This window comes from Accipiter gentilis, chromosome 36 (assembly GCF_929443795.1).
Source record: "Accipiter gentilis chromosome 36, bAccGen1.1, whole genome shotgun sequence".
NCBI lineage: Eukaryota > Metazoa > Chordata > Aves > Accipitriformes > Accipitridae > Astur > Astur gentilis.
Genome location: NC_064915.1, coordinates 2087097 through 2100030, shown reverse-complemented (window position 1 = coordinate 2100030; position 12934 = coordinate 2087097). Strand labels below are relative to the sequence as shown.

The 12934-nt window shown below is 65.1% G+C and overlaps 2 protein-coding genes across 7 annotated transcripts in view; both read right to left on the bottom strand.

Annotated features, from left to right (window-relative positions):
- Positions 1 to 12317, bottom strand: part of LOC126034874 (protein kinase C gamma type-like) — a 12624-nt gene extending 307 nt beyond the window's left edge. The window contains exons 1-8 of the mRNA XM_049792729.1: positions 12083 to 12317; positions 8556 to 8587; positions 6625 to 6707; positions 5302 to 5413; positions 4310 to 4441; positions 3174 to 3330; positions 835 to 969; positions 36 to 123 (exon numbers count right to left, since the gene is read on the bottom strand). Of these exons, the coding sequence (XP_049648686.1) occupies positions 36 to 123; positions 835 to 969; positions 3174 to 3330; positions 4310 to 4441; positions 5302 to 5413; positions 6625 to 6707; positions 8556 to 8587; positions 12083 to 12246 (903 nt within the window). The 5' untranslated portion in view covers positions 12247 to 12317. The remainder of the gene's footprint in view (positions 1 to 35; positions 124 to 834; positions 970 to 3173; positions 3331 to 4309; positions 4442 to 5301; positions 5414 to 6624; positions 6708 to 8555; positions 8588 to 12082) is intronic.
- Positions 8609 to 12160, bottom strand: LOC126034892 (basic salivary proline-rich protein 1-like). Of its 6 annotated transcripts, XM_049792750.1 has the most exons (6): positions 11728 to 12160; positions 10863 to 11647; positions 10559 to 10710; positions 9932 to 10204; positions 9457 to 9577; positions 8609 to 9304 (listed from the first exon to the last, which is right to left on the bottom strand). In XM_049792750.1, the coding sequence occupies exons 1-6, from the start codon at positions 11773 to 11775 to the stop codon at positions 8641 to 8643; spliced, it is 2043 nt and encodes a 680-aa protein (XP_049648707.1). In that variant the 5' UTR covers positions 11776 to 12160; the 3' UTR covers positions 8609 to 8640. The 6 variants fall into 6 exon arrangements, with proteins under 6 accessions (XP_049648707.1, XP_049648712.1, XP_049648709.1 ...); XM_049792755.1 differs by lacking the exons at positions 9457 to 9577; positions 10559 to 10710 and adding an exon at positions 10389 to 10558 and having other exon boundaries at positions 10084 to 10123; positions 10863 to 10902; positions 11368 to 12160; XM_049792752.1 differs by lacking the exons at positions 9457 to 9577; positions 10559 to 10710 and adding an exon at positions 10389 to 10558 and having other exon boundaries at positions 10084 to 10123; positions 10863 to 12160.
- Positions 12318 to 12934: the final 617 nt, after the last annotated feature.

The following is a 12934-nucleotide window of genomic DNA, read 5'->3' as shown; positions in this document are numbered from 1 at the left end:
GGGTTTTTTTTTTTTTTGGGGGGGGGGGGTCTCACCTCAAATTTGGGCCGGAGGCCGCAGTCGTCGGTGTCGGCCACGGGGACGTTGTAATATTCGCCTTCCTCCTGGTTCAGCAGCTTGAACCTTGGGGGGGGGGGACACACACACACCAAGGGGGGGGGGGGGGCGGGAGGTCTCCGTGCAAGCCCCCCCTGTGAAATCCTCGTGCGAGATAACCCCCACCCCCCCCCGCTCGGCGTGCGAGGGTCTCCGCGCGAGGGAGGTCCTCGTGCGAGGGTCCTCGTGCGAGGGTCCTCGTGCACGGTGCCGGTGTGAGGTCCCTGGGTAAGGGGTGGGGGGTGGTGGGGGGGGGGTGTCCCCCCCCCGTGCGAGGCTCCGCGTGCGAGATCCTCGTGCAAAATCCCATCGGGAGACTCCCCGTGCAAGCCCCTGTCGTGAAGTTCCCCGTGCAAGATCCCCGTGCAAGGCCTCATCGCGAAGGCCCCTGTGCAAGGCAGGGGGGCTCCGTGCAAGCCCCCCCCGGTGCGAAGATCCCCGTGCGAGCCCCCGTTGTGAAGTCCCGTGTCCGTGTGTGTGTGTCCCCCCACCCCCCCCGTGCAAAATCCCCATTCTGAGGCTCCCCGTGCAAGGCCGGAGCAGGTTGATCCCCGTGCAAGCCCCTGTCGTGAAGTTCCCCGTGCAAGATTCCCCGTGCGAGATCCCGTCGCGAGGTTCCCCGCGCCAATAAATTCCCCCGTGCGAGACCCCCCCCCACCCCCGGCCCCGTCGCGAGGCGGGGGAGCGCGCGCGAGCGGGGGTCCTCGTGCGAGGGTCCTCGTGCGAGGCGACGCTCACCAGCCGTCCACGTGCCCCTTGAGCAACTCGGCCACCCCGAAACTCATGGCGCCCATGAAATCGTTGCGGGACGTGCGATCCCAATCCCAAACTTCCACCGAAAGCCGTCGTTCCGCGTCTCCCGGCCGTAGGGTGCTGCGGGTGACGCCGCGCTCGTGAACCGCTCGTGCAACGCACGCTCGTGCCGCTGCCCCTGCCGCCCACGCGCCCTTGCACGAGACCTGGTGAACCCCCTTCGTGCAATCACACGCACACCCCCCCCCCCACCCACCGCCGTGCCCAGGCCTCGTGCGCGACCCTGGTGAACCCCCCTGCCCCCCCCTCGCACGACCCTCGTGCGCGAGCGTGTTGCACGCCCCCGGTGAACAGCCCTCCCTCCTTTGCACAACCCTGGTGCAAGGCCCTGGTGAACCTCCCCCCATTGCAAAACCCTGGTGAACCTCCCCCCCCCCCCCACCTCGCACCTTACACAAGCCCGTCGCACGCCCTCGCACACCCACCCACCCCCCACCTCGCACACCGCTCGTGCAAGGCCCCTCCTTCCTTACACGCCCGCAAACCCCACCACGAGGGTTTGCACGAGGGTTTGCACAAGGGCTCGCGTGGTGATTCATTCGCACGAGGGTTTCCACGAGGATTCACATGGGGTTCACATGAGGATTCACACCCGGGTTTGCACGAGGCCTCGCACAAGGATTTGCACAAGGGCTCACGTGAGGAGTCACACACCAACGTGCAGGAGGGTTTGCACGAGGGTTCAGTGCAACAGATTCACACGAGGGTTTGCACGAAGATTTTTGCACGAGGGTTTGCACGAGGACGCGTCTGAGGGTTCGCGTGACAATTCACACACCAACGTGCAGGAGGGTTTGCACGAGGGTTCAGTGCAACAGATTCACACGAGGGTTTGCACGAAGATTTTTGCACGAGGGTTTGCACGAGGACGCGTCTGAGGGTTCGCGTGACAATTCACACACCAACGTGCAGGAGGGTTTGCACGAGGGTTCAGCGCACAGATTCACAAGAGGGTTTGCACGGGGATTTGAACGAGAATTTGCACAAGGGTTTGCACGAGGATGCGTCTGAGGGTTCGCGTGAGGATTCACACACCAACGTGCTGGAGGGTTTGCACGAGGGTTCAGCGCACAGATTCACACGAGGGTTTGCACAGGGATTTGCACGAGGGTTTGCATGAGGGTTTTTGCACGAGTATTTGCACAAGGACGCGTCTGAGGGTTCGCGTGAGGATTCACACACCAACGTGCAGGAGGGTTTGCACGAGGGTTCAGCGCACAGATTCACAAGAGGGTTTGCACGGGGATTTGAACGAGAATTTGCACAAGGGTTTGCACGAGGATGCGTCTGAGGGTTCGCGTGAGGATTCACACACCAACGTGCTGGAGGGTTTGCACGAGGGTTCAGCGCACAGATTGACACGAGGGTTTGCACAGGGATTTGCACGAGGGTTTGCACGAGGATTTTTGCACGAGTATTTGCACGAGGACGCGTCTGAGGGTTCGCATGAGGATTCACACATCAACGTGCAGGGGGGTTTGCACGAGGGTTCAGCGCACAGATTGACACGAGGGTTTGCACAAGGATTTGAATGAGAATTTGCACGAGGACGCGTCTGAGGTTTCGCGTGAGGATTCACACACCAACGTGCAGGAGGGTTTGCGCGAGGGTTCAGCGCACAGATTCACAAGAGGGTTTGCACGGGGATTTGCACAACGATTTGCACGAGGGTTTGCACGAAGATTTTTGCACGAGGATTTGCACAAGGATGCATATGAGGTTTCGCATGAGGATTCACACACCAACGTGCAGGAGGGTTTGCACGAGGGTTCAGTGCACAGATTGACACGAGGGTTTGCACGAGGATTTTTGCACGAGTATTTGCACGAGGACGCGTCTGAGGGTTCACGTGAGGATTCACACACCAACGTGCAGGAGGGTTTGCGCGAGGGTTCAGCGCACAGATTGACACAAGGCTTTGCACAGGGGTTTGCACGAGGGTTTGCACGAGGATTTTTGCACGAGTATTTGCACGAGGACGCGTCTGAGGGTTCGCGTGAGGATTCACACACCAACGTGCAGGAGGGTTTGCACGAGGGTTTGCACGAGGGTTCAGCGCACAGATTGACACGAGGGTGAATCTGAGGGTTCGCACGAGGCTTCGCACGAGGCTTCGCACGAGGCTTCACGCAGGGGGGTTGCATGAAGATTCGCGCGCAGAGTCACGGGAGCCTTTTGCACCGGGGGATCCGCGTGCGAGGACTCGCGCGAGGGGGTCTTGCGCGAGGGGGTCTCGCACGAGGGGGTCTCGCACGAGGACTCACAAGAGGAAGGCCTCGTTCCAGACGGGGTTGAGGGTGGCCTTGACCGTCCGCGTCTTCTGCTTGGAGAGGTTCTTGGGGTCGGGGATCAGCTTCAGCTTCACGTAGGGATCCGAGAGGCCGTTGGGATCCATCGGGATGAGGTTGCGCGCTTCCCCCACTGCGGGCGGGGGGCACCCAGCGGGTTTGGGGGGGCACCCAGGGGGGTTTGGGGGTACCCAGGGCTTTTTTGGGGGGACCTAGGGGTTTGGGGGTTCCCAGGTGTTGGGGGGAATCCAGGGGTTTGGGGGATCCAGGGGTTTGGGGGGGACCCAGGGGTTTTGGGGATCCAGGGGTTTTGGGGGACCCGGGGTTTTGGGGGACCCAGGGGGTTTGGGGGATCCAGGGCTTTGGGGGGGACCCAGGGGTTTTGGGGGACCCAGGGGGGTTTGGGGGTACCCAGGGCTTTTTTTGGGGACCTAGGGGTTTGGGGGTTCCCAGGTGTTGGGGGGAATCCAGGGGTTTGGGGGATCCAGGGGTTTGGGGATCCAGGGGTTTGGGGGGGACCCAGGGGTTTTGGGGGATCCAGGGGTTTTGGGGGACCCAGGGGGGTTTGGGGGTACCCAGGGCTTTTTTTGGGGACCTAGGGGTTTGGGGGTTCCCAGGTGTTGGGGGGAATCCAGGGGTTTGGGGGATCCAGGGGTTTGGGGGGGACCCAGGGGTTTTTGGGGGGACCCAAGGGTTTTGGGGGATCCAGGGGTTTTGGGGATCCAGGGGTTTGGGGGGGACCCAGGGGTTTTTTGGGGGGAACCCAGGGGTTTGGGGGATCCAGGGGGTTTGGGGGATCCAGGGCTTTGGGGGGGACCCAGGGGTTTTGGGGGGGATCCAGGGATTTTGGGGGGACCCAGGCATCCAGGGGGGGCACCCAGGGGTTTGGGGCACCCAGGTGTTTGGGGGGGCACCCAGGTTTTGGGGGGTACCCAGGGGTTTTGGGGGATCCAGGGATTTTGGGGGCACCCAGGTGTTGGGGGGACACCCAGGTGTTTTGGGGGGACACCCAGGGGTTTTGGGGGGGTACCCAGGGGTTTTGGGAGGGCCCCCCAGGTGTTTTGGGGGTCACCCCAGGAATTTGGGGAGTTTTTCGGGGGGTGGGTGTTTACCGGTGACGTGGAGCTGCTCCCCCGGCAGCGCCTGGATGCGGAGCTGGAGGCGTCCGCGGCGCTCGGTGTGGTCGACGCCGCAGAGGCTGGGGACGCTTTGCACGCAGCGCTTGTGCACGTTCATCTCGCAACCTGCGCGGCGCACGGCCTCAGCGCTTCGCACGAGGAGGCCTCTCCTCGCACGAGGAGGCCTCTTCTTGCGCGAGGAGGCCTCTTCTCGCATGAGGAGGCCTCTCCTCACAGGAGGAGGCCTCTCCTCGCACGAGGAGGCCTCTCCTCACAGGAGGAGGCCTCTTCTCGCACAAGGAGGCCTCTCCTCACAGGAGGAGGCCTCTTCTCGCACAAGGAGGCCTCTTCTTGCACGAGGAGGCCTCTTCTCGCACAAGGAGGCCTCTTCTCGCGTGAGGAGGCCTCTCCTCGCATGAGGAGGCCTCTTCTCGCACAAGGAGGCCTCTCCTCACAGGAGGAGGCCTCTTCTCGCACAAGTAGGCCTCTCCTCGCATGAGGAGGCCTCTTCTCGCGCGAGGAGGCCTCTTCTCGCATGAGGAGGCCTCTCCTCACACGAGGAGGCCTCTTCTCGCACAAGGAGGCCTCTTCTTGCACGAGGAGGCCTCTCCTCGCGCGAGGAGGCCTCTCCTCGCATGAGGAGGCCTCTTCTCGCACAAGGAGGCCTCTTCTCGCGCAAGGAGGCCTCTCGCACGAGGCCATCCCGCCTACGCGCGGGTTTAGAGGCGGGGGTCCTCGCCTTGCGCGGGGTCTCGCACGGGCGTCGCGCGAAACCTCGTCGCGCGGGCCTCGACCCGGTGACCTCGTCGTCGTCGCACGAGCGGCGGCGTCGCACCCTCGTGCCTTCGCCGTCCCCGTCCCCCCCCCCCCGCTCCCCTAAACCCTACACGCAACCCCCCCCCCCGGGTGCTCCAGCCCCGTACGTGAGCCCCGTCCCGTCACCGTCACCCATCCCCGCCGCCCTCCCTCGTGCGTCGCACACTCACACGAGCACTTCATGCCCTGGTGCACGAGGCCGTAGAGCAGCGACCCGCAGTGATCGCAGAAGGTGGGGCTGCTGTAGCTGTGCAACTTGAACTTGTGCTTGTTACGGGGGTCCTGGGGGGGGGGAAATACACGAAAAACACACGCGTGTGCAAGGCCGGGTGCAAAATGGCCGCCTCCTCGCACGAGGACTCGCACGAGGATGCGTGACGTTCCCCGTCCCGTCCCCCAATTTTAGGCCAAGGATGCTCTGATTTGGGTCACGGACACCACCCCACCCCCCCCCATCATCCTTGGGGGGGTGGTAAAATTTAGCAGGAGAAATTAGGACAAATTGGGGGGGGGGGGGGGGGGTGGGGGTGGACACCAACACGCACGACCCCCTCCCCCACCCCAGAGAGGACCCATGTGTCTGGGTGGGGGGTTGTAAAGGGGACCCAGGCAGCTGGGACCCCCCCCCACCCGTGGAGCCAGGACCCCCCACCCATGCACCCAGGAATTTGAGACCCCCCCAACTCATGGACCCAGGCACTTGGGACCCCCCCACCCATGGACCCAGGACCCCCCACCCATGCACCCAGGTGTCTGGGACCCCCACCCATGGACCCAGGACCCCCCCCCCCATGCACCCAGGTATCTGGGACCCCCACCCATGCACCCAGGACCCCCACCCACCATGCACCCAGGCATCTAGGACCCCCACCCATGCACCCAGGCACTTGGGACCCCCCCCCATGCACCCAGGCATCTAGGACCCCCACCCATGCACCCAGGCACTTGGGACCCCCCCCCCACCCATGGACCCAGGTATCTGGGACCCCCACCCATGCCCCCCGGACCCCCCACCCATGCACCCAGGTGTCTGGGACCCCCCCCCATGGACCCAGGACCCCCCCCCCCATGCACCCAGGTATCTGGGACCCCCACCCATGCACCCCGGACCCCCACCCACCATGCACCCAGGCATCTAGGACCCCCACCCATGCACCCAGGCACTTGGGACCCCCCCCCCATGCACCCAGGCATCTAGGACCCCCACCCATGCACCCCGGCACTTGGGACCCCCCCCCACCCATGGACCCAGGTATCTGGGACCCCCACCCATGCACCCAGGACCCCCCACCCATGCACCCAGGTATCTGGGACCCCCACCCATGCACCCAGGACCCCCCCCACCCATGCACCCAGGCATCTAGGACCCCCACCCATGCACCCAGGCACTTGGGACCCCCCCCATGCACCCAGGTATGTGGGACCCCCACCCATGGACCCAGGCCCCCCCACCCATGCACCCAATTCTTGGGGACCCCCCCCCGGACACTCACGTCGGTCTGGGGTCCCTTCCCGGCCCCCGGACACTCGAAGGTGACGAACTCATGGCAGCGCTTGTGCACCACGAAGCTGCAGACTGGGGGGGGGTCAGGGGGCACGGACCCCCCCCCCCCGACCCCCCAAAATAACCCCAGGACACCCCCCCCCCCAAAATAAAACAACCCTCCAGACCCCAAACACCCCCGGGACCCCCCCAAAATACTCCTCCCACCTCCTAAATATTGCCAGGACCCCCCCCCAATCCCCCCCCAGAAGCCTCCCCCCCAAAATATCCCCCCAGGACCCCCCCCAAATATCCCCCCAGGGACCCCAAATATCCCCCTAGAGACCCCCAAACATCCCCCCCGGACCCCCAAATATCCCCCCAGGGACCCCAAATTCCCCCCCCAGACCCCAAATATCCCCCCAGGGACCCAAATATCCCCCTAGAGACCCCCAACCCCCCCCCGGACCCCCAAATATCCCCCCAGGGACCCCAAATTCCCTCCCCCAGACCACAAATATCCCCCCAGGGACCCCAAATATCCCCCTAGAGACCCCCAAACACCCCCCCCGGACCCCCAAATATCCCCCCAGGGACCCCAAATTCCCCCCCAGACCCCAAATATCCCCCCAGGGACCCCAAATTCCCCCCCCAGACCCCAAATATCCCCCCAGGGACCCCAAATTCCCCCCCCACAGACCCCAAATATCTCCCCAGGGACCCCAAATATCCCCCTAGAGACCCCCAAACTCCCCCCGGACCCCCAAATATCCCCCCAGGGACCCCAAATTCCCCCCCAGACCCCAAATATCCCCCCAGGGACCCCCACCCCCCCCCCCAGAACCCCCAAATCCCACCCAGAACCCCCAAATCCCTCCTGGGATCCCCCCAAATCCCCCCTAACCCCCCCCACGACCCCCCCCCCCAAAAAAAATCCCCCTGCCTGTTGCCTAGCAACCGCCATCGCTGCCAAGCAGCGCTCACCTGGCAACCGCCCCCCCCTGTCAATCATCTCCCAGGCCACGCCCCCTTCCAGGACCCCCCCCCTTCATTCCAGGACCCCCCCTCCCATTCTGGGGACCCAATTCCCTTGGGGGGGGGGCTAAAAGGGGGTCCTATGGGTGCTGGGGGGCGGGTTAGGGGGGCCAAGGAGGTCCTGGGGGGGGTCCCATGGGTGCTGGGGGGGGGGGCTATGGGTGCTAAGCAGGGGCTGGGGGTCTCTAGAGGGGACCCATGGGTGCTGGGGGGGTTCCGGGGGGGACTATGGGTGCTAAGCAGGGTCTGGGGGGGGCTCTGAGGGTCTCTGGAGGGGGCCCATGGGTGCTGGGGGGGTTCCGGGGGGGACTATGGGTGCTAAGCAGGGTCTGGGGGGGGGCTCTGGGGTCTCTGGAGGGGGCCCATGGGTGCTGGGGGGGGGCTACGGGTGCTAAGCAGGGTCTGGGGGGGGGCTCTGAGGGTCTCTGGAGGGGGCCCATGGGTGCTGGGGGGGGGCTATGGGTGCTAAGCAGGGTCTGGGGGGGGGCTCTGAGGGTCTCTGGAGGGGGCCCATGGGTGCTGGGGGGGGGCTATGGGTGCTAAGCAGGGTCTGGGGGGGGGCTCTGAGGGTCTCTGGAGGGGGCCCATGGGTGCTGGGGGGGGGCATCTCTGGGTGCCAGGAGGGGTCTGGGGATGTCTGGGGGTCCCAGGGGTGCTGGGGGGGTGTCCCATGGGTGCAAGGGGGGGGGTCCCTGGGGTCCCCCATGGGTGCTGGAGGGGGTCCCAGGGGGTTTTGGGGCGGGGGGTGGGTGGGTCCTGTGGGTGTCAAGGGGTCCGTAAGGTGCTGGGGGGTCCCTCGGGGGAGGGGGTGGGGGGGGTGCAGGGAGGGATCAGGATCCCCCATGGGTGCTGGGGGGTCCCACGGGTGCCAGGGTGGGGGTCTCGGGTGGGTGGGGGGGGGCTCACCCATGCACTGCAGGCCCTGCTTCCCGATGCCCCTGGGGAGGAGAGCGGCGCCGTCAGCCCACGGGTGTCACGAGCGGCCCCGGCCTCAGCGGGCGCCCGGACACGGGGGTCCGTGGGTGCTGTGTGACCTGGGGGATGGGGGTCCCCCCTGACCCAGACACGGGGGTCCGGGGGTCCCTGGGGTCCACTTGATCCGGACACGGGGGTCCGTGGGTGCTGTGTGACCTGGGGGATGGGGGTCCCTGGGGGTCCCCCCTGACCCAGACACGGGGGTCCGTGGGTGCTGTGAGACCCAGATGTTGGGGTCCACGGGTCCCACCTGACCTGGATATTGGGGTCCATGGGTGCTGTGTGACCCAGACACCTGGGTCCATGGGGTCCACCTGACCTTGACGTTGGGGTCCCTGGGTGCTGTGTGACCCGGACACCGGGGTCCACGGGTCCCTGAGGTCCACCCAACATGGAGATCTGGGTCCATGGGTCCCTGAGGTCCACCCAACCTGGACATTTGGGTCCACGGGTCCCTGGGGTCTACTTGACCTTGACATTGGGGTCCCTGGGTGCGGTGTGACGTGGACACTGGGGTCCACGAGTCCCTGAGGTCCACCCAAACCGGACATCTGGGTCCACGGGTCCTACTTGACCTTGATATTGGGGTCCATGGGTGCTGTGTCACCCAGACGCCTGGGTCCATGGGGTCCACTTGACCTGGACACTTGGGGTCCACGGGTCCCTGAGGTGCACTTGACCTTGACATTGGGGTCCCTGGGTGCTGTGTGACCCGGACACCGGGGTCCGTGGGTCCCTGAGGTCCACCCAACATGGAGATCTGGGTCCATGGGTCCCTGAGGTCCACCCGACCTGGACATTTGGGTCCACGGGTCCCTGGGGTCTACTTGACCTTGACATTGGGGTCCATGGGTGCTGTGTCACCTGGACACCTGGGTCCCTGGGGTCCACCTGACCTGGATACCTGGGTCTGTGGGTCCACGGGGTCCACGGGTCCCTGGGGTCCACCTGACCTTGACATTGGGGTCCATGGGTGCTGCATGACCTGGACATCTGGGTCCCTGGGGTCCGCTTGACCTGGACACCAGGGTCTGTGGGTCCCTGAGGTCCACCCAACCTGGACATTTGGGTCCACGGGTCCCTGGGGTCTACTTGACCTTGACATTGGGGTCCCTGGGTGCTGTGTGACCTGGACACCTGGGGTCCACGGGTCCCTGAGGTCCACCCAACCCGGACATCTGGGTCCACGGGTCCTACTTGACCTTGATATTGGGGTCCATGGGTGCTGTGTCACCCAGATGCCTGGGTCCATGGGGTCCACTTGACCTGGGCACTTGGGGCCCACGGGTCCCTGAGGTGCACTTGACCTTGACATTGGGGTCCCTGGGTGCTGTGTGACCCGGACACCGGGGTCCGTGGGTCCCTGAGGTCCACCCAACATGGAGATCTGGGTCCATGGGTCCCTGAGGTCCACCCGACCTGGACATTTGGGTCCACGGGTCCCTGGGGTCTACTTGACCTTGACATTGGGGTCCATGGGTGCTGTGTCACCTGGACACCTGGGTCCCTGGGGTCCACCTGACCTGGATACCTGGGTCTGTGGGTCCACGGGGTCCACGGGTCCCTGGGGTCCACCTGACCTTGACATTGGGGTCCATGGGTGCTGCATGACCTGGACATCTGGGTCCCTGGGGTCCGCTTGACCTGGACACCAGGGTCTGTGGGTCCCTGAGGTCCACCCAACCTGGACATTTGGGTCCACGGGTCCCTGGGGTCTACTTGACCTTGACATTGGGGTCCCTGGGTGCTGTGTGACCTGGACACCTGGGGTCCACGGGTCCCTGAGGTCCACCCAACCCGGACATCTGGGTCCACGGGTCCTACTTGACCTTGATATTGGGGTCCATGGGTGCTGTGTCACCCAGATGCCTGGGTCCATGGGGTCCACTTGACCTGGGCACTTGGGGCCCACGGGTCCCTGAGGTGCACTTGACCTTGACATTGGGGTCCCTGGGTGCTGTGTGACCCGGACACCGGGGTCCGTGGGTCCCTGAGGTCCACCCAACATGGAGATCTGGGTCCATGGGTCCCTGAGGTCCACCCAACCTGGACATTTGGGTCCACGGGTCCCTGGGGTCTACTTGACCTTGACATTGGGGTCCCTGGGTGCGGTGTGACGTGGACACTGGGGTCCACGAGTCCCTGAGGTCCACCCAACATGGACATCTGGGTCCATGGGTCCCTGAGGTCCACCCGACCTGGACATTTGGGTCCACGGGTCCCTGGGGTCTACTTGACCTTGACATTGGGGTCCATGGGTGCTGTGTGACCCGGACACCTGGGGTCCATGGGTCCCTGAGGTCCACCCAACCCGGACATTTGGGTCCACGGGTCCCTGGGGTCCACCTGACCTTGACATTGGGGTCCATGGGTGCTGCATGACCTGGACATCTCAGTCCCTGGGGTCCACTTGACCTGGACACCAGGGTCCGTGGGTCCCTGAGGTCCACCCAACCTGGACATTTGGGTCCACGGGTCCCTCTGACCTTAACACTGGGGTCCATGGGTGCTGTGTGACCTGGACACCTGGGTCCATGGGGTCCACTTGACCTGGACACTGGGGTCCACGGGTCCCTGAGGTCCACCCAACCCGGACATCTGGGTCCACGGGTCCTACTTGACCTTGACATTGGCGTCCATGGGTGCTGTGTCACCCGGACGCCTGGGTCCATGCGGTCCATGAGTCCCTGGGGTCCACCTGACCTTGAAATTGGGGTCCGTGGGTGCTGTGTGACCCAGACACCTGGGGTCCACGGGTCCCTGAGGTCCACCCAACCTGGACACCTGGGTCCATGGGTCCCTGGGGTCCACCCAACCTGGACACTGGGGTCCCTGGGTGCTGTGTGATGTGGACACTGGGGTCCACGGGTCCCTGAGGTCCACCCAACATGGACATCTGGGTCCACGGGTCCCTCTGACCTTGACACTGGGGTCCATGGGTGCTGTGTGAGCTGGACACCTGGGTCCATGGGGTCCACTTGACCTGGACACTGGGGTCCACACGTCCCTGGGGTCCACCCAACCTGGACATCTGGGTCCACGGGTCCCTGGGGTCCACCCAAGCTGGACATCTGCGTCCACGGGTCCCTGGGGTCCACCCAACCTGGACATCTGGGTCCACGGGTCCCTGGGGTCCACCCAACCTGGACATCTGCGTCCACGGGTCTCTGGGGTCTACTTGACCTTGACGTTGGGGTCCCTGGGTGCTGTGTGACGTGGACACTGGGATCCATGGGTCCCTGGGGTCCACCCAACCCGGACATCTGGGTCCACGGGTCCCTGGGGTCTACTTGACCTTGACGTTGGGGTCCCTGGGTGCTGTGTGACGTGGACACTGGGGTCTACGGGTCCCTGGGGTCCACCCAACCCGGACATTTGGGTCCACGGGTGCTGTATCCCCCGGACGCCTGGGTCGCCGGGTGCCCGGGGGTGGGGGGTCCCACCGTCAGGGTCCTCACCAGATGAAGTCGGTGCAGTGGCTGCAGAAGGTCGGCTGCTTGAAGAAGCGGGCGGTGAAGCGATGGCTCTTCACCTCGTGGACCACCTTGTGCCGCAGGGCCCCACGGCGGCAGAAGAGCGGCCGTCCCGCCCCGCGCTCCCCCTCCGGCCCCGCCAGCGCCATCCGACCCACGGAGCGACCCACGGACGGACCCACGGACGGGGCTGCGGGGGCAGAGAGGGGCGGCGGTGGGCGGGAGGGTGGGAGAACGCCGGCGGGTGCGCCCACGGGAGCGCGGAGGGAGACGCGGGTGGATGGGCGGACAGAGCCACGGACGACGTGGGTTGACCCACGGAGGCGTGGATGGACCCACGGACACATGGGTGGAGACATGGACAGACCCACGGATAACGTGGGTTGACCCACGGAGGCGTGGATGGACCCACGGACACGTGGGTGGAGACATGGACAGACCCACGGACGACGTGGGTTGACCTACAGAGGTGTGGATGGACCCACGGACACGTGGGTGGAGACACGGACAGACCCACGGATGACGTGGGTTGACCCACGGAGGCGTGGATGGACCCACGGACAGACCCATGGGCAACATGGGTTGACCCACGGAGGCGTGGATGGACCCACGGACACGTGGGTGGAGACATGGACAGACCCACGGACGACGTGGGTTGACCTACAGAGGTGTGGATGGACCCACGGACACGTGGGTGGAGACACGGACAGACCCACGGATGATGTGGGTTGACCCACGGAGGCGTGGATGGACCCACGGACACGTGGGTGGAGACATGGACAGACCCACGGATGATGTGGGTTGACCCACGGAGGCGTGGATGGACCCACGGACAGA

Excerpts from the sequence above, each read along its gene's own strand:
- LOC126034892 (XM_049792750.1), bottom strand. The coding sequence starts at position 11,775 with ATGTCCAGGTTGGGTGGACCCCAGGGACCCGTGGACCCAGATGTCCAG. Across the intron at positions 10,711-10,862 it reads CCATGGACCCCAATGTCAAG|GTCAAGTAGACCCCAGGGAC; the intron begins GTCAAGTAGACC and ends CCCAATGTCAAG. Across the intron at positions 9,305-9,456 it reads CCATGGACCCCAATGTCAAG|GTCAAGTGCACCTCAGGGAC; the intron begins GTCAAGTAGACC and ends CCCAATGTCAAG.